This window comes from Callospermophilus lateralis, chromosome 10 (genome assembly GCF_048772815.1).
Source record: "Callospermophilus lateralis isolate mCalLat2 chromosome 10, mCalLat2.hap1, whole genome shotgun sequence".
Lineage (NCBI taxonomy): Eukaryota > Metazoa > Chordata > Mammalia > Rodentia > Sciuridae > Callospermophilus > Callospermophilus lateralis.
Genome location: NC_135314.1, coordinates 1395475 through 1418643, shown reverse-complemented (window position 1 = coordinate 1418643; position 23169 = coordinate 1395475). Strand labels below are relative to the sequence as shown.

The window sequence follows — 23169 nt, the reverse complement described above, 5'->3', positions numbered from 1 at the left end:
GACTTTGAACTCTTGATCCTCCTGCCTGTCCCACAGCGTTCCTCTTGGAGGTGCAGAGGTTCTGTTGGTTGTGTGATGTGATTGTCAACGTGGGATTGTCTTTGTGTGCACATCTTTGTGAACAGAAGCTTACATGTTTGGAGGTACAACCATAGTGGGGTTTTGATGAGTTGAACGTTTAGGACATCGGATGTTGCCACGTGGCCTTTTGGAAATGCTGCCCTTGGGAGTCCTGGTCACAGTGCCCCTCTAGTACATGCCCGTTGGGTCCAGACCTGGGGCCCTGCTAGGATGGAGAGAAGACAATGGTTTCTATCTTACAAGATGCACAGTTCTTTTTTTTGGTGTGTGTGGGGGGGTACCAGGAATTGAACTCGGGCACTCTACCATGAGCTACTTCCCCAGCTCTTTTTGTATTTCATTTAGAGACAGTGTGTCACTCAGTTGCTTACCTCTTCACTTTTGCTGAGGCTGGCTCTGAACTCGTGATCCTCCTGCCTCAGCCTCGTGAGCCGCTGGGATTATAGTTGTGCACCTCTGCTCCTGGCAAGATGTGCAGTTTTTTTTTTTTTTTTTATTTTTTAGTTGTTGATAGACCTTTATTTTATTTATATGTGGTGCTGAGACTCAAACCCAGTGCCTCACACATGCCAGGCAAGTGCACTACCACTAGGCCACAGGCGCAGCCCAAGATGTGCAGTTCCTTATGACAGGTTCCACAGGCCAGTGTTCCTCAGTTGCTGCCTGATTTTTGTTTTTGTTTTGTTTTTAACATTTACTTTATAATTGTAATTGGACACAATGCCTTTGTTGTAATGTGGCGCTAAGGACCTGCCATTGAACCAAAACCCCAGCCCCAGCTGCTGCCCGTTTGTGCCTTTTTCCTGCCCCCATGTAGGCTTTTAGTTTTTTTCTTATTAATTTGAAAAAGCTGCTTATGTGGTAGGAAAGGGTCCTGTTTTATTTTCTGCAGATGATATCCCCCCACTAGTAGTTCCTTTTGAATTTGTTTATGTAATTTTGATTTTTTTACCTTGTGAAGATTTTAAATTTCTTTATGGTAAGATTTGTTGTTGTTCTGTATGCATGTGTGTTGTAACTCTTATGTTTTTTTAACTTTTTTTTGGCGGCATGGTCTCTATATTGCTCAGATCAGACTTGTACCTGTGATCCTCCTGCCTCAGCCTCCCCAGTAGTGGGAGTTACAAGGGAGGCCACCACACTGGCTTTTGTCGTGCTTTTAAGTTATCTCTCGTATCCATGTGCACCTTCCATCAGGCCTGTCCTGGTGTCCAGAGTGACGCTGTGACCCCCACCCTTTCACTGTGCTAGAGCTGCCTTTGCTGGAGGTTGTGGTGAAATGTCCCCAGGCCTGTGTGAGGTGGGAGCGGAGATTGACACTGTTGCAGAGAAGCCCGGTGCACAGATTTTCCTGGTAGCTCTGTAGAGTGGAGGGATCACAGGGGCCTGGTGTGCTCTGTGCAGCTGAGCAATGTGCTGTGGCGTGGTGTGGCTCCTTGGAGCAGCTGCTGTTCACAAGGGGGTTCGGGGGTTTTGCCTCCAGGAGGACTGCTAGCAGCATCTCACCTTCACTCTTCCTGTTGAGGGTGCTCAGAGCCACCTGTCCTCTCTGGGCTAGGAGCTCTTGGCCATGCCACGGGGACTGCCGGCCAAGTGGGCTCTGGTGACCAAGGCCATTGCAGCGAGCTGTGGTGTGGCAGCAGAGTTGTTTACAGCCACTTGCAAGGCAGGGCCATGGTGGGTGTTTCTAGATCAAGGTCAGAGAGGCTATTTCAAGAACCACCCTCCCCTAGTGCTGTCATCAGCTGGAGCCCTCTGGAGGGGGTCTGGAAACCCCGGTGACTTTGGACAGTCATGGCCTTGGCCGCCCAGCTGCCTTCTTGAGCCAAGCCCCCTCTTCAGGTGGGCCCCTGTCAATTGCCTTCTAGGCCCTCATGAGGCTTCAGAGAGGAGTTATGGTGTGGGGAGTGGCCCAGGCCTGCTGTCCTGTGAGAGTTCAGTCTGTGCCCACTCTGACTCATCTCAGCTGTGCATCTGTGTGGTCACCAGGAGGCGCTGGTGCGCTGAATTTCAGCCCAGGGTTGACACTGGCACAGACTGCAAATAGTGCCTGCTCTAAGCAAGGCTTGTCCTCCTTAACCTTCTTGGCTAGTCAGCAGCAGTCATCATGATCAGCCCCAGAGTTTCTGTTGCGGGGTGATCCATCAGTTCTCCCCAACATTTCCCCTACACTGAGACTGGTCCTGGGCTTGGGCAGCATTGGACAGTCCTAGCTGATCCCTGCCAGGTGCTAGATACCTTGGGCTGTTGAGAGATGATCCTCCCAGGGAGGGGCAGGGAGGTCATTTTAGAGCCATTGAGGGAATGACTGGCCCCTCACTGGCTAGGGTTCGGCAGGGTTTGGTTTAATGGAGATGTTGTGATTCGGATGTTAAATGTCCCCAAAAGCTCATACATAAAGGCTTGGTCCCCAGCTGATGGTGCTGTTGGGAGCTGGTAGAGACTAGAGGAGGTGGATCTGATGAGAAGAAGCCAATCACTGAGGGCGTGCCCTTGAAGGGATGTTGGAGACCCCCCCCTTTTAATATTTTTTTAGCTGTAGATGGACACAATATCTTTATGTTATTTATCTATCTCTATGTGGTGCTGAGGATCGAACCCAGTGCCCACACATAGGAGACAAGTGCTCCCCAGTGAGCTCCAGCTCCAGCCCAGCTTCCTCCTCTCACCTTCCTGCTGCCACGAGGTGACAGCTGTGCTCCAGCACACACACGCTGCCGTAGGCCCAAAGTGAAGGGCACGGGTCATGACTAGAGCCTCTGAATCTGTGAGCCAAAATGAGACTTTCCTCCTTTAAGCCATTTATTTCAGATATTTTGTCTCGCAGAATGGACAGCTGACCCACACTGGGAACTTGGCTTCTCTGGCATGGTGTGGAGTGGACTGAGCAGCCAGAAGGACCTGGTGGCGCTCTGGGCCTCTGTGCAGAGGTGGCCTGGCATACATGCAGGGTGCAGGCTCTGAGTCTGGGCTCCCAGCACTCGGTTGACTGCTCATGCTGGCTTGATTCGCTACAGTTCTGGGGCGTTTTACTCGTCCTTGAGAATAAGCTGTGTTGGGTCGGATGGTGCTTCAGATTGGGCCAGGCCTGCCTGGACTCTTGGCACTGCTCTTAGTTCTGATTCTCTAGTAAAGAAGCTCAGGCTGGGATGATGTGCCCCGCGAGGCTGTCACCTTGTCCCTCTTCAGAAGTGTTGCTGGTCATGGACGTGGTCAGGACAGGGCCTGTACCCCAGCTTCTGCTTCTGCTGCAGTTGCTCCACAGAGTGGCCTCTGCTTGGCAGCAGCCACTAATCAGTTTGCTTGTTTTGTGTGCCTTTTCAGAGCTCAGACATCAAATAGCCCAGCTGACGTCACACAAGGCCCCTTGTCTTCATGGTGGGGTGTACACACCTGCCCTATTGCTGAGCGGGCCTGGGCCTGGCTTTGTGCCCATAGGGCTGTCAAGAGTTGCAACCTTATAAACTTTGGGGGAGGGGTTCAGTCTGCCAGGTGACTATGGGCCTGTCCAAAGGCCAAGGAGGTGGGGGCAGATGTCCGCCCACAAAGCAGTCTGCAGCCTACAGAGTCTGCAGCCCCCAGGGCTGCTGCAGTGGCCCTGAGCAGCCTCTGCAGTCAGCATTCCATACCCCAGCTCTGCGGGAATGGCCTGTTTGGGTCCTGTTTCCTGGGTACCATGGAGATGCATGTTTGGGAGCTCCCAGGGGCCAGCTAGAGGGGCCCTCGCCAGGATTCCTAACCTGGCCTGCTCCAGCTTCCTTCATTTCAGCATGACATAGGCAGGTTGCTGTCTGGGTCAGTTTCTACTGGCCTTAGATTCTTCTTTTTTCTTTTGAAGTAATTTCAGAATTACAGAAAAGTTGCAGGGATCACTAGAGAGAATCCATTCCTGCTGCGGTTGGGGTGCACCACCACTGGGCAGTCTGCTTGGGCTGCCATCCTCCTCTGTCCGACACTGTCCTTGCTGGGCCAGTCCTGTTTTCTTCTCAGCCCTCTGTGCCCTCCGTACCCTCCGTGCCCTGAGCCCCACCCACAGCATCCCTGACACCTGACCTTCAGGATCTGTTATCACCTTACTTGTGGTTTGATGCTGTGCCCAGCCATGTGGATACCTCACCCTCCCTACCCTCCTTGGCCACTGGCATGTGCACAGGTCTGTCACCCCACCCCACTCCTGTACCTGCTGCAGTGCTGGGGTGCTGTGCACTAGGAGGTTGTCCCACCAGCCAGAGGAGCAGCTGTGAGGAGCCCTGGGCCCCACTGCCTGCCCTTCACCTCACCATTCCTGCCCCTGTCCCCCTTCCACCTGGGCTGAGGTGTGCACAGTTCTAGCCTCTCCCTTCAGATAGGCAGTGAGAGGGCAGGGGTGAGCGAGGAGGAGAGCAAGCTGGCTCCAGGTACATCTGGAAGCAAGGACACAGACTATCCAACTCTGGCTCGTAGCTCTGGAGAGGGCCTGAGTCCCCTGGGAGTCAGGGCATGGAGGCTCGTGCCTGTTCCTGCAGTGATGTCTGACGTAGCTTGATGGAACTTGCTTCTGTATTGTTTGTCCTTAGACACCGTGAGTTCTTTGTTGTGCTGGCCAGGAAAATCTGCATGCATCAGAAGTCAGGAGACAGAGTCTCGTACAGACGTGTTCTGGGGAGAGTGGGCCTGAGGCTGCAACCACGTCACCTTAGGACAATCAGTCAAGGCCAAGGACACAGGGAGCTCTGTTTGCTCTGCTCTATAGCAGAATTGGGCAGAGAGCCGCACACAATGAGCTCATCGCCACCCACACTGTGCCCAGCCAGTGAGGCTCCTTTTCCTACTTACAGGACTGAGCCAGGGATGCACTTTGCTGGGGCTCCCTGTAGGGTGGTCTTCTTCTCCAGGGGTGGTGACCATTCTCTCTGGTTTATGGCATAAACTTACACATCATAGCAGAAGTTCATTCTACCCATTGCCTGAGGACACACGGGCTGTGAGGGGTTCAGTGACAAGTGAGGGGTCCCTTGTCCTACACGCCAACCCCTGCAGCCCAGTGCTTGGTCCTGGCCTCTGTCCTCAGACCTGCTTCTGCACCGACCACAGGTAGTGTACCCTTGCTGGCGATAGCCCACCTGGTCTCTCTCTGAGCTGTGGCTGTCTGCAGTGCCAGTCTTACAGCTGCCTGAGGCTCCAAATGTCATGCCCAGGCCTCTGCAGGGCTGCTTGTCCAACCTGTGCCAGCCATCCGTTAACTTCTGGATAATGTGAGGCAGGCCTAGTTGAGGTCACCACAGGGAACATGATTTTTGGTCCTGCCCCAGGTCTGTGCATTGGGGGCACATGGGCATGATGGGCCTGGAAAGTCCCATATCCTGCACTTGGAGGCCTAGTGCCCTTTCTGGTAGCTCAGTGAAGTTACACCTACGACCACATCTTGAGTCCTGGTTTATTTGGGGGACTAAACTTCCAGATCCTATGTTCCCAGGATCCCTTCAGCAATGTGGTCCCTTGCGCACAGGTGAAGTCTCCACTCAGCCCGACCGAGACTGCTCTACCTCTCTGATCAGGGCCAGCTATCACACTGCACTGAGGTCCTCATCCACAACAGTTCCCTGTGACCCTGGACATGTTACTGCCCCTTTTGAGCCTCAGTTTTCCCATTTGGGAAGTGGGGCCAGTTTGTCACATTCTTTTTTTTTTTTTTTTTTTTGGTACTGGGAATTTAACACAGGAGTGTTTTACTTCTGAGCTACATCCCAGCCCTATTTATTTTTGAGGCAGGGTCTCACTAAGTTGCTGAGGGCCTTAGCCTTCTGAGTAGCTGTGATTACAGGCATGCAGCACCACACCCAGCTCATCAGTTTCCTAGCTGAAGTGTAGCCATTTCTGAGTGGCTTTGGGTGGTCAACCTGAGCTCAGAGAGGGGCCGTCTGCCTTCACAGGTGATTGGTGGTGGCAGTGTGGGCCTTGGGGAACAAGGCCTGTATCTGGCTGCATCTTTCCTGAGGAGGTGGGCGTCTCCAGCAGCCCAGGGGCCTCAGCAGCACCACAGACCCTGTGGCTTAAGTGGCAGTTTATGTCTCCTAGGCCTGGTTTCTCTCCTGAGCGTGTAGACAGTGTCTTCTCACAGGGTCATCTTCTCTGCCTGTGACCTGATGTTTTAAGAACATCAGTCAGAGCCGCGTGCAGTGGTGCATTCCTGTATGCCCAGCAACCCAGAGGCTGAGGCAGGAGGATCCCAAGTTCAAGGCCACCCTGGTGGTGGGGTGGGACGTAGGTCAGTGGTAGAGGGCATAGGGTGCTTGGCAGCCCTTGACAGGGAGCTGTCCCTGGCCTTTGTCTGTAGCTTGGCACACACTGCTCCAGCTTTCCTCATTTCCCTAAGTGAGCGCACAGCTGCCCTGGCCCAGGCTCTGTGGCACTGCAGTGTGGCGGTGGCTTCCGCTGTGCAGGGGACCAGCGGCCCTCCCTGTTGGGTGCAGCTTGTGCTTATTTCCCCTGCCCTGGAGCCAGGTGAAGCTGTGCTGAGTGGATCACCTTCAGAAGTGGCTGGCAGGGCTTGAGACCTGGCGCTGGACTGACGCGTCTGTGGGCCCGGCTGTTCGCTTGTCTGGTCAGAGGAGCACGCCCACTCCCACTGCTGCCCCGCCCTGGGGCAGTGTGCTCCTCCAGCTCTCTGAGGTGCAGCACGGGGAGAAGACCTGGGGTGCGGGAGGCTCCTAGTTTGAATGTGGTCAGCCCGGTTATGGAAGGGACAAGCAGCCGATGACAGCTGAGTCCTCTGTCATCCTCAGACTAGATGGGGCCAGTGGGCACGAGGCCAGCATTGGGGGTCCCTGACAGTGAAGGTGTCCAGCTTGGCTGCCTTCCACCACCCCACCCCACCCCACCCCACCGGGAATCCTTCTTTTCTTCCTTCACTGGGGCTGTGGTGTGGGCTGAGAGCTTTCCTAGATGGAGTCCCAGGAACCCCAATGCTGTGGGACCAACAGATGGTGTTCCTCCAGTCCCTGGCACACATCCTTGAGGTACAGCCAAGAGCAGACACTGGATGTAACTCCCTTCCTGTCCACACTGGAAGAACACTTGTGCTCTCAGGGGGATATCTCCTTGGAGAGCCCGCTACCCGTCCACAGGCTTCTGCCCAGTTCAGGTTCCTCCCTGCAAGCTGTCCACTAGCCTCTTAGTATGTGGCTGTCCTGTAGTCAGTCCTGAAGGTCAGCTTGGGGTGGGTCAGAGAAGGGGAAGGCTTCCTTGTTAGTAATGGCCTGAACTTTCTGGGGAAGTCCAGGGGTCTGTGGCCATTGCCTTAAAGAGCTACCTGGTTGTGCTGGCACACTATAAACTGTCCCCAGTGCCACACGGAGCCTATGGAAGTTGAGGGCTTGCATGGCCCAGCTGCTGTGAGTCACAGCGGCCTGGGTATTGGCACTGCTGCCCTGGCCTCGACTTCAGGCTCTTCAGCCTCCCTGTGGGAGCTCTGGGCTGCCTGCTTGAGCAGAAACACTGTCTTGGACGCTCATTACTCACCCACTTACTCTCTCTCCTCAGGTGCTGAGGCAAAGGCCATTTTGCCCAAGAAGGAGAAGCTGAGGCTGCGTAGGGAGCGATGGCTGCAGAGTAAGTCTGTGCCCCGTCTGCTGGGCACCTGCCTTGCTGTCCTCAGCTGGTGGCACCTCTGCCATAACTGGGCTTCTGCACCAGCTGTTCTCCCCACTTGGGGGCACCAGGAACCAGAGGCAGACACCCAAGGGGGAAACTTCAGCTGCATTCATGACCACTGCTGTGGCCCGCTGACCACCGAGGTGCTGGAGGGCGTTAGGCAGGCCTGGTCACACAGCAGAGTGCAGTGGGCTGTCCTGGATTGGGGTGCAGCTGCCCACCTCTTGTGAGCCCCTGAGGGTCAGGGTCTGCTCCCTTGGAAAGCTGCTGTGCTTGTCCCCTTTTTGGTCCAGAGGACCTGTTTCTGGGTCCTCCTCCAGGGCCTCTGGGAGGCGGCTCTGCTCCCTCCAGCCAGACCTCTCCAGTAGGCCACACCTCTCTCCTTGCTCCTTTTGGTTTGGAAAATGTAGTTATTTGTGATGCTGGATACTTGCTAATGTTTTCCTAAGATTTTCTTTTTTCTTGGAAAAATACCAAAAATTGTTTGTGATTTTTTTATCAGTTATGTTTTTAGTGTTATTCTGCCAACCTTGTAAAATTAATTTGGAGCTTGTTCTTCATATTCCTACATGTTGAAATATGGATCGAGTTACTCTTGAAGATTCTAAAGACAGTGTCGTGTTTTCCAGAGGCAGTGCTTGGGGCAGTTTTCAGTTCCTTCCACGACTGATTTCTTGTTTTCTGTCACTTTTTGTATGTTTTGAAAGAAATGCTTCATTCCTTCATTTTCTTTTTCACAATTCCTTATCACAAAGTTGTACAAAATACTCTTAGTAAGGTAAAAGTTAATGGATCCTGGGCATTCAGACTTGAACATTTCTGGGTATGTTTTTTTTTTAATTTTTGGTACTGGGAATTGAACTCAGGCACTTAACCACTGAGCCACATCCCAGCCCTTTTTATTTTTTAAATTTTGAGACAGTCTCACTAAGTTACCAAGCTTGGCTTTGAACTTGGATCCTCCTGCCTCAGCCTGCGGAGTTGCTGGGATTACAGGTGTGGCCACTGTGCCCAGCAGGGCTGTAGTTCTTACACATATGTGGGATGTGTAAGTTTTCATCTCTGTGCCAGGTCGTTTTGTTGTCTTGGAGTTGATTTTTGCTGCTCATGTCTTCCCCTGAAATAACCAAGTCAGCTCTGAACCTTGATGTCGAGTTGAGGATGTGTGTGCTTCCTGTTCCTAAACATCTGCCATGTTTTCTCCATCAGTCTTTCTTTGCACCCCCACCATTTCTGATTGGTGACCTTTTATCTCGTCCAATACAGAAAATTTGTGATTGTCATTCCTATTCTTGTTTTCCAGATGACTGTCTGTTTATTAATCTCCTGTGCAGGCTTTCCTTAGACTTGTTTGAATGACCTAGTTCCTCTGTTTTCATTAGCAACGAAAGGCTGTATGTTGGCCTCTGGATGCAGCTACAGCTACATCTCCAAGTTGTTTTTACTTAGTATTTTTTTTTTTTAATTTCAAAAACTTGATTCAGAAAAGTGAGAAGAATTTATAGTGAACATCCTTGGACTCACCACATGCATTTTACAACTAACCCTGTCTTTATTATGTAACTATTTATCCTTTCCTGTCCATCCATCAACAATTTTTAAATGATTCCAAAGAAGGTTGCAGGCTTCAGTAGGCTTCACACCAAATAATTCTGCTGGAGTTCGGTTGGTTTATGGAGACTTTCTCCCCTGCCCCCCCTTTTGAAGACTGTATTTACATACAATGAACCCTGGTGTCTAACAGGTCAGAACACTTGCAGCTGAAGTCCCCTTCAGAGCACTGACCTTTCCCGTCACCCAGAGATCCCTTCCCTTCAGGATATCTCCCTCCTGAGCTGCCAGAGGGAGCGTAGCGGTCAGCTGTGATTGTCTGAAGGCCAGGTTTGGTGACTCCTGTGAGCCAAGTCCTGTGGAATGTGCTCTGTGTCTGTCTTCCTGCCAGGTTGCCCAATGCGGTAGCCCATGCCCCTCATGGCAAAGAAGCATCTCTGTGGCCTAGTCTTCTGTTTGTGGTCGCCTGGATTTTTCCATTTTTGGCCACTGTGAATAAGACTGTAATGAACATTCTTTTCAACTCTTTTCTGTGGACATGTTTTTGTTGCTCTTGTGTAAATACTTAGGAATAGAATGTCGGGTCATAGGGTAGGTGTGTGTTTAGTGTTACAAGCAGCTGCCAGACATATTTCTGAAGTAGTTGTGCACTTGCACCTCCAGCGGCATTGTGTGAGAGTTGTGGTGGCCTGCAGCCTTGGAGGGGTGTGTCTCCAGGCCTGGCTGTCTGGCGACCCTGGCCTGGGGTCATGGTGCAGTTAGTCCTCACACTGTGGCAGAGACTTTTCTTTATAAGTCCTGGGGACCAGTTTTTGGTCATTTGTGATTTCACAAATATTTTCTTGTAGACCATGGCTTGCCCGTTTTTTTTCTTAGAAAAAAAGATTCTTTGATGACAGGAGTTTGATTTTGAGAAGCTTCTTCTGTATTTTCTTACGTGGTCATGGTGTGTGTGTCCTACTTGAGAAAACTTTGCCTAACCCTGGGTCGTGAGGATGCTTTCTTTTCAAAGTTGTGGTCTGGATTTGCATTCATGTTGTCTGCCGTGGGTCAGTGGGAGGGCCGCTCTCCTTCCCTTGGCAGACCTGTGTGGGCTGTGCAGTTATTGCCCACCATTCCTGATGAAGGCTCTCTTCACTGGCTGGCTGTGGTATCCAGGAGGCCTCCGGGGTGGGTCTGAACTGCACCTTGACAAGCTCATCCTGTCTGGGTTGTGGCAGCTGCAGGTGAGGCTGGAAGGCAGAAGTGCACACATCCTCCATCTCAGTGGCTCTTGCTATTCTTGGTTCTTGGCATTTCCGTATAATTTTGACCATTCGCACATCACTTTCTTTAAGAACAGCAGCGGCAGTTATGATGGGGATTGCATTGAATCTGCACTACACACCAGTTTGAGGAGCATCGCCCTTGCAGCAGTGTTGGCTCTGCAGGTCCATGAACATGGTATATTTCAACATTTATTTAGATTTTCTTTAATAATCACCAGTGTTATGTAGTTTTCAATATAGAAGGGTTTTGTGTGTGTGTGTTTGCTTTAGATAAACTTATTTTGGTATTTTATAGTTTTCAGGGCTATTCTAAATGGAATTTCCTCTCATTTCTAGTATATAAAAGTATTACTGACTTTTTAAAATCTTTGATTGATTTTTTTACATTCCTCTTTTACCCTGTGATCTCAGTGACATTACATGTCAGGCCAGGGAGCTATTCTGTGGGGCCTAGGGGCTTTGGGAATGCATGTTTTCTGTGGGAGTTGATTTTCCCTGGGTTGAGATGTGTTGAACTCCCGTCAGTACGTGGCTCTGCTCCTGTCCTTGGGTCACACTGGCTTGTTCTGAGGCCTGAGGACCAGCTCGTGTCCCCTGCCCTTCCCATTCCTCCTGGGTGCCCAGCCTCCCCCGTCACCTTCTATCCCTTTGCTCTGCTTTTCACTCCCACTACTGACACCTGCAGCATGTCGCCAGATCCTCAGGGCTGAGGTCCTTGTGCCCCTGGGTGGGGGTGCCAGAGGATGGTGGCCCTTGAGAGTTTGCTTGGTTCCATCTGACTCCCCTTGGCCGCGCACGCCCACTGCTGCTCCTGCTGTCCTCACGCTGGTCGTTAGTCACTTGTTGGAGTTCGCCAGTCCCATAGGCGAGCCGTGTCCACATAGTTTTGGTTTCTTTCCCATGGTGTCGGGTGAAGTCCGCAGCTCTCACTGTGGTAGTGGCCTTTGGTTCCTCTTTGCTCATCTGTGGTGTTTTGCTTAACCTGTAACTGCCCTTAGGAGCTGTGTGAGGGAGGAGGTGGGGCAGCTCTGCTGCTCTCTTGCTGCCTGTTCTGTTTAAAACAGTGCTTGACCATTCTTATGCATTGAGTCTTTTTTAAAAAATAACATTGAGAATGAGCTTCAGGGTCTGCTTAACATCCTGTTACTTAGGCTGCATCACATCATGGTCAATCAGAAGAGCACAGGAGGCCTTGCCCACACGGCCACTGGCTATGCTCACTCCCCACACCGTCTGTCTGTCTGTCTGTCTGTCTGTCTCGAGCCAGGAGCCTCCAGGTGGGACTGCCATGAGGCCGCTGTCTCCTGCCCCTGCACTGGGCTCATCCTGGAGTCTTCTGATGCTTGCTCGGGGCTTCTAGCAGGGCTTCCTCTGAGGAGCTCCTTCTGTTGGTGGCATTATTGACCCTTTGCCATGGTTGGTGAAGTTCACCGGCTCTGTTCCTGGCACTCCTTGCAGGGGCAGGCTTCTCCCCGTTGGTCCCTCCTCAGTTGGGGCTGTGGGAATCGCCACCTCCCTAACACTGAGTGTCCTTGCATGCCGTGCATTACCCAGTTGGGCACTCCTACAGCTGACGTGTGGGCTTTGTGTCTGTCTTCAGGGGCACAGCAGGCCTCTGCCGAGCTGTCCTGGTTCTGGGGTCTGCAGCCCCAAGGGACCTTGCCCTGGAGCAGCCCTGCCTGCTCGCTGCCCTCCTTCCACCAGGGCCAGTCCAGCTCTCCAGGGTGTGTTGGCTCCCACAAAGAGAGACTGGTTTTGGTGAAGGGCTGAGTGACAGGGCCTTGTCTGCTGCAGTACCTGGGAAGGAGGTTTTTGTCCAGGATCTGCACCCTTCCCACCAGCCACTTGCAGGCAGGCGTCGTATTGGAACGCATCTTCATGGTGGTTGTGAAGGTGAACATCAGACCCTAAGGCTGTGCCTTCTGCCTCTGCCCTCTGCAGTCTATGTACAGGGTAGAGCCTACACCTCCCCTTTGTGTCTCTGGCCCTCTGCCCCCTTGGGCCTTTCCTCTGGGCCCTCCCCACTCGCTGTTGTGTTGCACAGCGTATACTGTTTACCCCCCTCCCCACATGGGGCTTTCTCCCTTCTGAGGGCTCAGTGGGGCGCCATGCAAGCCCTAGTTGCCTGGAGCGCAGCTCTCCCATTGGCAGCCTGTAGGTGCTAAGCCCAGGGCATGTTTGTACCTCTGTGCCCACTCTCCAACCCTGTGCCCAAGCCCTGCACCAGCGTCTCTGTGCAGAGGAAGCAGTCCTCGCTGCCACAGCTCCAGGCTCATAATCAGCCCTGTAATTAAAAAGTGTGCCTCTGTGCTTAAGGGGAAAAAATAACTCAGAGCCGGCCTTCCCCCAGTCCTTAGGAGTGGGGTGCTGGGGACGGCAGGAGGTGGAGGTACTGTCTGCCTGCACGGAGGAGGCAGAGCTGGGATCAGGGCGCTGGTGGGCCTGCATCTGGGCCTCTCTGGGTATGTCACCATGGGCAGCCACCAATGGCTCTGAGCTGTGTCTTGTACTTTGGCATCTACTCTGTGCCTAACTCCTGTCTCCTCTGCCTCAGAAATCGAAGCCATAAAGCTGGCAGAGCAGAAGCTCAAGGAGGAGCGGAGACGCAGGGCCATGGCTGTGGTGGGGGACCTGCACCCCCTGAGGGACGCCCTGCCCGAGCTTCAGGAGCTGGAGGCAGGCAGGCGGCCGCAAACCAGAGGGTGAGTGTCCAGCACACTTCCAGAGCTGTGGCCAGAGGATATGTGTCCCAAAGGGAGAGAAGTGGGCCAGGGGCCACGGACCAGTGCTTCAGGCGTGCTTGACCCGGGACCCTCACACTGTGTAGAAGCCTTGAGCCAGTGTGGCTCTGCAGGCCGAGTTCCAGGTCCACCCCCGGCAGGTGACCTGGCCAGCTCTGCAGACAGCTCTTTTCTCATGCTGCTGTCACTCCTGGCTCAGTGGCAGCTGGTCCTACTGTTGGCCTCAGCCTTCTCTCAGTTGCCCCTGCATGTGTGCCTGAGCCTGCTCAGGCCTCCGCAGATGCTGTGCACCTCCCTGCTCTTCCCGCTGCTCTCACAGCGTCCATTTCCCATTGACCTTTGCCAGCCACCTGACGGCACTCCCTCCCTGGTTTAGTCCCTGTGATCAGAATTTTGACAAGAATAACAGGAAGAAATGTTCAGTTTGATTTTAGGGGTCTCAGTTGGTAGATGGCTGACTCCTTTCCTCTGGGCCTGAGGAGAGGCAGGACAGGGTGATGGAAGGGCATGGTGGAGGAGCGCTGCTCTGTTCAGGCAGCCAGCGAGCAGAGCGGGAAGGGGAGGGCGCAGGGAGGAGGCGCCCTTCCAGGGCAGCCCCCTGTTGCAGTGAGCACCAGGCCACCACGCAGACTAGGGCCCAGCTGCCTCACCTCCTGGCACTACTGCATGGACGTCCAACCACAGGGCTCCTCCACTTCCTGCAGAGGGCAACCCCGGGGGACAGGCACTCCTCGTTACTGGGCCAGGGGTGCCCGGCAGGAGTGTGGAACCCGCCTGCAAGCTCAGTGCACAGAGCCCAGCTCATCCACATCGGACAGTAAAGAGAAGACAGGCGCAGGGCAGGTCTGGCCTGGGCACCGGTTGACAGGGGCTTGAGGGGACAGATGGGAAGCATCAGGGGCATTTTGTTCTGTCACAGTTGCTGGACTTTCATCATTTATTTCTGTCATTTCTAATTTTGCTTCTTTAAAAATAATTCTTTCTCCTACTGAATTTCCATCTGAGGAGAAACGGGCTGTGTGCAGTTAGATGAGGGATTGCCCTTCCACAGGGCTGGTGGTGACATGCCACGGGGCCAGATGGTCACAGGCCGGCTTCCCGACACAGACGCTCCCAGAACATTCGGTCCAGACGAGGAGCTGCCACTGGGTCGAGACTGGATGTTGGACAGTGCCAGCAGTACAGATTCCATTCCTGGTTCTGGAGCAAACAATGTGACCCTGGCCAAGGGTCCCTTCCCTCTTTTCAGTTTTCTCATCTGAAAAATGTGCTTGGCTCCCAGCAGGGAGAAGGCTGTGTAAACAGGCCGTCTGCCCAGGGAGGAGGGGTGTGTGGCGCTCCAAGTGGGCTGGGCTGGCCTGGGCTAGCCTGGGCTGCTCTGGGCTGCTGCTTGTGGGAGGGGCAATCCCACCTGCTCAGCCTCCTCTTCATTGGGGTCCCTGCCCTCCTCCTGGGCACCCCAGGTGTCAGGGCATCTTGGCTGTGGGCAGCCATTGGAAGACTGTCCACTTGAAAGCAGCTTCAGGCCGGTGGCAGAGCTCAGCCTGTTGACCTGGCCCCCAGCTGCCTGTTAGCGGCCCCCTCTGGGATGCTGCCATCCTCGGGATGGAGGGACTGTGGTGTGCCAGAGTATAGAAAACTTCAAATGATACTTCCTGAAGTCCTCCCCTCTACCCAGGACCCCATGGCAGCATGTGACACTTGGCCCTCGTGTCTCGAAGCCTCCTCCTGGCTGTGAGGCTCTCACTCTCCTTGGCTTCAACCTTGAAAGTTCTGAGGGGGCAAGTCAGGCACATCTTAGGTGTCCTTAGATGGAATGCTTCTCACGTGTCCGTGCATGGGTTGGGGGTGGAGAAGTGACATGGGATTCTGCCACAGTGGGGGCTTTGTCCGTTCCCCACTTACTTGCTGACCAGATGCTTGCTTAATGGCGGTGTGGACTCACAGGTGTATTTTGTACTTGGGCTCTAGCCCAGGGCTGTTCCCCTGTTGCTGAGGCTGTCCCAGCCCCCTCATAGCCCCTGGGTCCCTCTGACCTGTCTGTCAGGGTGGGGTCACTGAGTGCTTCTCTTGCAGGCATCAGCAGGTGCTTGGGTTCATGTGTTTCCTGCTCAGGCCCGGCACCTGCTGCTTCTCCAAGGAGCCCTGGTTCTTTGCCTTAGAGGGGTGATGCCAAGGTTTGGCACTGGGGGCGCTGTTCACTCCTGGGGAGTCAGCTGGCAGAGAGACGCCCATGTGTGTGCCGGCCTGTGCCGTTCACATGGGGTTTGGTGGGGAGTGGTTCCCCAGACGCCTCACTTCTGCCACCAGTTGCCAGTGTTGGCTCAGGACTGCTCACTCTCCGGCTTGGTGATCTCTGCAAGGTCTTGCTGGACTCCCAAAGAGCTGTCACACCTTGGTCACAGTTGTATAGCAGAGGCATAGAGGCTAAAGCCAGCTGAGTTGTCAAGACACAAGGACAGAGTACAGGGAGACCTGGGTGGGCTTCCAACCATCCCCTCCCCGTGGAGTCTGGAGAGCTGGTGGGGGAGGCCCAGTCCGCTCTGAGCCTCGCAGGCGGCTCCCATAGCCAGCGAGGCAGTGGAGCCAGCTGCTTGTCCACTGGGAGAGAAGCTCCCCTGCATGGTGGTCCCAGAGGCACTTGGCCTCCACTGCCCCTTGCCCCACTTGCCTCTGCCTCATTGGATGGTTCCTGGGGCCTCTGGAGGGATGAGCAGGCGGGCCCGAGGACTCGGGGTGCCTCCTGGTATTCTGGGTCAGGAGACTGGCCAGGGCTAGAGTAATAGAAAGCTGGAGCTCAGGCACTATTTTGAGTAGACACTGAATGTCTTTCATTCATATTTTAAAAGAAACATGAATAAGAAATTAGGTCTCCTGTTCTGGAGGCTAAATTTAGGTACTGGCCTGGGGCTTGGTGGTTTTCTTTCCTTTCTCTGGGCCACCTCCCTCTGTGGGTGTCTGGCTTTGCCTGGCAGCTCCCTGGGGAGAAGCCCAGTGGATGTCCCATCACAGTCTTCCCTCCCGCTGACCACAGGGTTGATGGGCAGAGCTGCCTGATACTGTCCCCAGGAGTTGTGGGAGCTCTGCTAGGCACTCCCACCCGCCCCTCAGTCTGGCCCCCTGAGGTGGTCTGAAGCTTCCCAGGAAGTGGCATGTCACAGTGGCCTGGTCTGTGCCCTAGCCTCGTGGTGGGCTGTGTCTCCCCTTCCTGGAGCATCCCTCAGCTCCTGCAGGGGGCGTCACAGCAGAGTGGCAGGTGGAGCACTCCTTAGTCACAGAGCATGGCCCTCTAGAGAGGTCAGAGGATGGCAGATGTTGGGGACTTGCCTGTTGTGGCAGCAGTGGTGTAGACTTCCCAAGCAGGCTCTCTGCCCTGGCAGTCAGTCTCACGTGTCCCCTGGGCCCAGGGTCTTAACTGGCTGTCCATCTGGATGGCGTGCTCTTGGCTCAGGCCTGGTGGGTGGGGGATTCAGTGTGAAAGTCGGGAGCTATGCACCCTTTGGTGGTCGCCTCTTCCGTGTCACATGGGAGCTTTGAGTGGTGGACAAGTCCCAGTTGTGTGGGTGTCAGCTCTGGACATGGTGGTGAGGCTAGCCCTGCATGAGCTGAGCAGAGCAGATTCGCGGGGACTGCACCGTCTGGTCCGAGAAACTGGGAGCCATGTACACTCAGGGCAGGTGTGGGGTGAAGTGGTCCTGGGCTGACTTTGTGGCCTCTCTTTGTCCACAGCAGGGTGAGCAGCAAACCCAGACCAGCCGAGCTCAGCCGGATGAGCGCAGCCCAGAGACGGCAGCTGCTGTGAGTACCGGCTTCGCCCCTTGAGGCTCTGCTCTTGCTTAGTGCTGACTCTGGGTGGCTGTCTTCCTTATTCCTGGAGAGAGAAGCTGCAGTGGGTCCTGCAGGCAGGCCCTGAGTGCAGCAGCCAGCTGCCAAGGGCAGCGTTCCAGGGGACTGCCACACCCTCCACGCTGTGTCCCTTCCTTCCCCTGCTGGGGCGTGTGCCCTGGCTGCAGTTAGCCCCCTGTTAGCGAGGCCAGGAACCCATCAGGAGGGCCAGCACCCCATTGTCTGCAGAAGTTGGTGCCCAGGTGTTGTTCTGAGCGAAACAGGGTCCATCCCGTTTCACACCGTGGTGAGGTCTCTGCTCCTTCAGAAGCAGTTGTATTCTTTGTCTCGGGTGACTCTGCCGAGGCGTTTCTTCGTGTGGAATGCTCTTCAGTGTGCTGAGGCCCCCTGTGCCTCCTGTGCATGGTTAGGACCTCTGGTTGCTCCTGGGGGGAGCTTGTGTTGAACCGGGGCCTCCTGTGTCTGGCTCTTCTCTGGAACCATTGTGCATCGGCTGGGCCTCTCTGTCTCCCACATCCTCCCCTAACCCATTTCACTCTGGATACTTTCTGACCCTGAGTTTGTGTCTTCTTATAGATTTTGTGCCAATTTGAACCAACTTCTTCATCAGAAGCTTTGAAGGCAGTTTGTGTAGGCAAAAACCCTCTCTGTGGCCTGTTGCTCCCTGTTTGTCTCTCTGCCCCAGCCTCTCCTGGAGCCCAGCCTGCCCAGGCAGCTGCCTCTGCAGGGTAGCTAGGTAGGGCTGTTGCTTCCTAGGACTTACCCAGCTCCAGCCTTGTGTGTGTGGTGCCCAGTAGTCTCCCTTGTCCCTGTTGACTGCACTGCCTTTGGAGGCTACTCAGGGTTGTGACCCCTGGCCTCGTTAGGTTGAGTTTGGTTTCCTGTTGTTTGTGTGCAGTATCTGAGGGGAGAAAGAGGAAGCAACTTGTTTACTACCTGGATTTGAAGCCAGAATTGTAGATTCCTCCTTGTGTCCATGGTACCTTACCAGTATACATGGGGCACTCGGATCACCCAGAGAATTGGTTGTCTTGACCCCAAGACCTGAGGGAAGTATGTGCTTCGTCCCCTGCATGCTCAGGCAGAGCTGTTCCTGAGGGGCAATGGCTGGGCACATGTCTCAGTGCTCCTGGGGGCAGGTGCCACTGACCGAGGAAGGGGCTGTCCTCAGGTGGATGGGCACCCCCAGTGGTGCAGTGCGCCCCTGGGGGTCAACCCAGCTGCCAGGAACCAGGAGCCCTGTGCTGCGTCCAGGCAGCCTCCACCCACACATGTGCTTCCAAGCACCTTTCAGGGAGTCTTGGCTCCCTTGCCAGCCCTTGGCCTTGACTGAGCACCAGACTTCTGAACCCAGTTCAGGACTTTGCCACCGGCCAGCAAGCTCACTGCCAGGGTGGCCCAGGTCCTGGCCTAGGGCCCATCACTGAGTCCTAGCTATGACTGACCAGCACCCCAGTAGTTGCCTGGGCCAGGGTGGCAGCCTCCTGCTGCAGGGTGAGACATCGGCTAACAATTGGCAACACCCTGGGCCTCCAGGGCAAGGCCAGAGGATGGGCTTGGCCCTCTCTGCACTCACTCAGGCTGTCCCTGTGAGCCCTGGCAGCCTGTCCTGGAGCCTCCAGCCTCGGTTTCACGTGTGGGATTTGCACTTAGGTTCCTTTTGTCACCCCCTGGTCACCTGGCTGAAGTGCAGAGTACAGAGCTCTCCTGTAGGGTGGCACGGCCATGCTGGGGTAGGGAGAAAGGGTGAGAGGGCCTGGCCCTGTGGTCTTTGCATCTCCAAGCAGAACAGGCTGGCTGTAGGGGTCAGGGTGGCCTGGGGCTGTGCCACCCTGTCACCATGGCACCCAGGCCCTTGGTGTTCTCCCTGCCTGCTCGTGGCTCTCGTGTGCATCTATTTTGGCCTTGCCAGGGAGAAAGCCACCTCTTATGTAAGGCAGCATGTCTGGGCTGTGCGTGCTGCTGCCACTCCCCATTCTCAGCTCCTACCTTAGCACCAGCCCGTCAGGCCCCTCCTGAGCACGCTGGGCGACCCCCACTATAAATTCCACAGGTGGGTCTAGGGCTGTGAGGAGACTCCAGGGCTGTCACTCCCCATCTGTCGGGTTTCCCTGAGAACTGAGCACAGTGTTCCACGTATCCACTCCAGTGTCTGGGATGTGGGGAGAGGTTGGTCCCGGGGTATTGAGAGCTTGCCCTTGGCTCTCTTCTCTGCGGGGACTCCTGCCATGCTACCTGTTGACCTCTGGTCTCCATTCTTTCAGTGAGGAAGAAAGGACCCGGTTTCAAGAGCTGCTGACCAGCCCAGCCTACAGAGCCAGCCCCCTGCTGGCCATAGGGCAGCAGCTGGCTCACCAGATGCAGCTGGAAGGTGGCAGCCAGCTCTGACAAGGGCAGCGGTGTGCTGTGAGCTCTGAGGGACGCACGTATGGACAGAGGTGCCCAGAGAGGGCTATCTGCCTCTGACTGTCCCCTGAGCCTAGATGGACATCGTCTCCCAGGTCTTTGAAAGTAGTCTTTAGAACAAATGGAGGACTTCATGGATTCCTTCCTATGCGTCACCAGGCCCTTCCCATGGGTCCACTTCCACTTTGGAATCTCCTGCATTTCCTACAGCAGGGCTGACCCTAGGACAGCTGCCCCACCTCCCCTCAGGACAAGCCACACCCCTAGGCTGGGCTCCATGCTCCTGCGGTAGACACCAGTGGGTTTGCCAGTCCCACCTGGACGTCACCAAGAGGCACCACCGATGCCCTGCTGCAGCCACAGCACATCTGGAGAAGGAATCTCACTGCAGGTGACCCTGATCACAGGGAAGGCCCAAGGACAGCGCCTGCTTGGTGAGCTCCTCCACAGACGCAGCCCACAGGTCCCCGGTGCTGTGCAACCCCGTGGGCTCTCCCTCAGCAGCCGCCCTTCCCTCCTACGTGGGCCTCATCGTCTGTGGGCTGCAAGCTGTGCTCTGTGAACTTGGGCACAGATGGCCTTGCACAGAGGCTGCCCGTGACAAGAACAGATGGGCACTGTGGACAGGCCTGTAAGGGTGCACACAGCTCAGCGGGGCTCGGCGGCTGGGTTGCAGGTGGCCATGTCTTCCTCGTGATAGTTGGCACAGCCCGAGGTGTCTTCCTGGGGAAGGTGTATTCGTGATGTGCTATTTTAAGAGAGTGCTTCTGGCTTCCTGGTCTTCAGTGCTTTTGTCTAACCTGGCTGTCCTGGCCCGTGGCCACCTCTAGTGATGCACCTATCAGGGCTGGGGGCCCTGTCTTCTGCCTGGAAACCAGGCTACCTTGGGAGTCCGACTGGGGAGAGCAGACCACAGGCTGTGAAGCCAGCCTCCAGCTTGCTGGGAACAAGGATAGGAGCCAGGGTCCTGGGACATGGGGCAGACTTAACAGAAGAGGAGCTAAACGGGCACCCCCTTGCCTGCGTGGGCCTCTCGGTCGCCCAACAGAGTGGGGTGTGGCCTCTCTCTTCACAGGAGCAGAGCACCTGTCACCCAGGGTTGTGCTGCTGGGGAACCTTGTGGAGGCAGGGTCTCTGGGCAGGGTAGGTCAGGCTGTTCTTCCCCAAGTAGCCCGCCACTTCCCCAGCCGCCCGTGTGGAGGGCACTGGGGTCTGAGCGTGCTGCAGCAACTGGTCTGGGTCACCGCTGTCTTCATAAAATGAATATGAAGGTTTTTAGTGAGGTTAAGGGAAGAAGCCTCGGTTCAGTTGTTTTCGTGAATAGACCCTGGAGCCCTGAGTTCCGATTTAAAGGGTAAATAGCAGGTAAAAGCCCTCTGAGGCCCAGCAAGGCCGTGGGGCCTCCCTAACAGGCAGAGGCTGCAGACCCTGCTTGGGACGCCTCATCACGCACAGCACTGGCCCACGCACAGTGGGGAGGCACAGGCACATGTCTCCTAGAGAGCGGGCGCCTGTAGGGCGGGCAGGGTGCTGCTGGAGCGGGACCTTAGTCTTCCAGAGGCCTGTGCTGTGGGAGGAGGTCAGGTCTGGGGTCAGGCCCTTGAAGGAGTGTCAGGACCCCAGCCCTCCTCTCCTCTGTCACCTCCCTGGCCACTGCGAGGTGAGCAGGCCCAGAGCGCAGCCAGGGTGTGAAACGATGGGACAGAAGGAGCCCCTCCTTCCAAGTTCCTTCTTCCAGGGTTCTGTCAGCAAGGGACGGCTGACGATGCCTCCCTGGAGGAAGGGGCCCACACAGTGGGGTCTCTAGGCAGGCCCAGGCCATTGCCCAGCACCCCTTTGTCCTGAGCTGGGCTGCACCTGCCCATGGAAGGGAACTTGTGGAGGTCTGGGGAAGGGAGGGGAGGGGACCAGGACCCAGCACCCTGGACACACCATCCCCAGGAAGCAACCTCTGCCCACTGCAGGCCCTTCTCCCTGCTCTGGCAGCCATCCCAGGTACCAGCTGCCTGACGAGCAGCGTGGCAGACTTCAGGCAGCCTGGGGCTCTGCCTCCCCACCCCCATCTCGGGGGGCCTCCCTTGCTGAACAGCGCCCTGGGACTGCCATGGCAGATGACGACACCTTGGCCCAGGATAGGGTCCCGTCCCAGTACACCCGTGTGTGTGTGTGTGGCAGATGCTGAGGTCGGAACTGCGTTCAGTGCCCACTGGCAGCCATGGCAGGCGCAGGACACTCATGTCACTGAAGTGCACGTTTCCCTGTGGCTGGACAGGGCCTGGGGTCCTCAGGCTGCCCTCCCTGCATGGCCATCAGGGGACAGCACCTCTGCTTCTGGCTGCTGGTGTTGCTGACAGCCGGGTGTCCCGTGGCTCCAGCCATATCCTGTGTCTGTCTGGTCTTAGCACACCACTCAGCCTCACTCCTCGTGATCTCATCCTACCAGTCATGTCTGCAGTGACTCCCGTTTCCAATTTTGGTCACATTCTGAGGTCTTAGGACATGAAATTTGAAGATGTCCTTGGGTTGGGGGTGTCTTGGGTACCAGAACTTTTTTTGTACTGAGGATGGATGGAACCCAGGGGCGTTTTACACTGAGTCGCACCCCAGCCCTTCCTAGTTTTTTTTTTTTTTTTTTTTTAATGTCTTTTTTTAAAGAGAGAGGAGAGAGAGAGAGAGAGAATTTTTTTTAATATTTATTTTTTAGTTTTCAGCGGACACAACATCTTTGTTTGTATGTGGTGCTGAGGATCAAACCCGGGCCGCACGCATGCCAGGCGAGCGCGCTACCGCTTGAGCCACATCCTCAGCCCCCTGCCTAGTTTTTAAGATGACATCTCACTAAGTGGCTGAGGCTGGTCTGCAACTTTTAATCCTCTTGCCTCAGCCTCTGGGATTACAGGCTAGCTAGCACACCAGTCCGGAGGGCCCTGCAGTTCTAGAAGCCCCCATCCCTGCCTGGTGACACATGGCTTGGTGGGGCAGGGAAGAAAGGTGTTGGTGACGCAGGCAAGGACCTGCATGCAGCAGAGCTGGGCTTGGGGTTGTGGGGAGGGGCCCTGCCAGAGGGGCTGGGCTGGGAGGCAGGACTCTCTCTTTGAGGTTGAGCACCTCCCCGCCCTTTCCCAGCACCCTGTGCACCTGCACACCTGTGCCTGAAGGTTCCCTGCTGGTTGTGTCCCTTCATTCCTGAGGGCGCAGACCCGCTGTGTAGGGTACCTAGAAGGGGTGCTGCTGGGTGAGTGAGTGGAGGGCTGGGTGGCTTCCCCCTGCACCTGGCTCCCACGTCCCCAGCAGCGCCCCCCCACGGTCTCCATCCACCTAGAGCCTGGCCTCCTTCCCTGCTGTCAGGGCCATGAGCCAACTAGGGCACCCAGGAGGAGCAGGTGGGTTACACCAGCAGGGGGTCTTGGAGGAGGTGGAGGGGGGCCAGGTGGCACTGCTGCAGCTTGTACCTTGCACTGGGGGTGGCCGGAAGCAGCAGGGCCTGTGTCCCCGCCCTGAGGGGTTGGCCTGCCTGGCTCCACACTTCCACACTGAAGATTGTTGGAGGCATGACCAACCTGTTCACACAGGCTTTGTTCAGAAGAGGCTGTCTCTGGCTTGTCCACCCCAGCCTGAGCCACAGCATGGCTATTGAGTGAAGG

General features: G+C 55.5%; 1 protein-coding gene across 4 annotated transcripts in view; it reads left to right on the top strand.

Annotated features, from left to right (window-relative positions):
• Slx9 (SLX9 ribosome biogenesis factor) overlaps positions 1-20297 on the top strand; it is a 37535-nt gene extending 17238 nt beyond the window's left edge. For 3 of the 4 annotated variants that reach the window (XM_076868089.2, XM_076868088.2, XM_076868085.2), the window contains exons 3-6: positions 7603-7671; positions 13087-13234; positions 17003-17071; positions 19384-20297. In XM_076868089.2, the coding sequence (XP_076724204.2) occupies positions 7603-7671; positions 13087-13234; positions 17003-17071; positions 19384-19507 (410 nt within the window). In that variant the 3' untranslated portion in view covers positions 19508-20297. The remainder of the gene's footprint in view (positions 1-7602; positions 7672-13086; positions 13235-17002; positions 17072-19383) is intronic. The other variant, XM_076868087.2, reaches the window with a different exon arrangement.
• The last annotated feature ends 2872 nt before the right edge of the window (positions 20298-23169 follow it).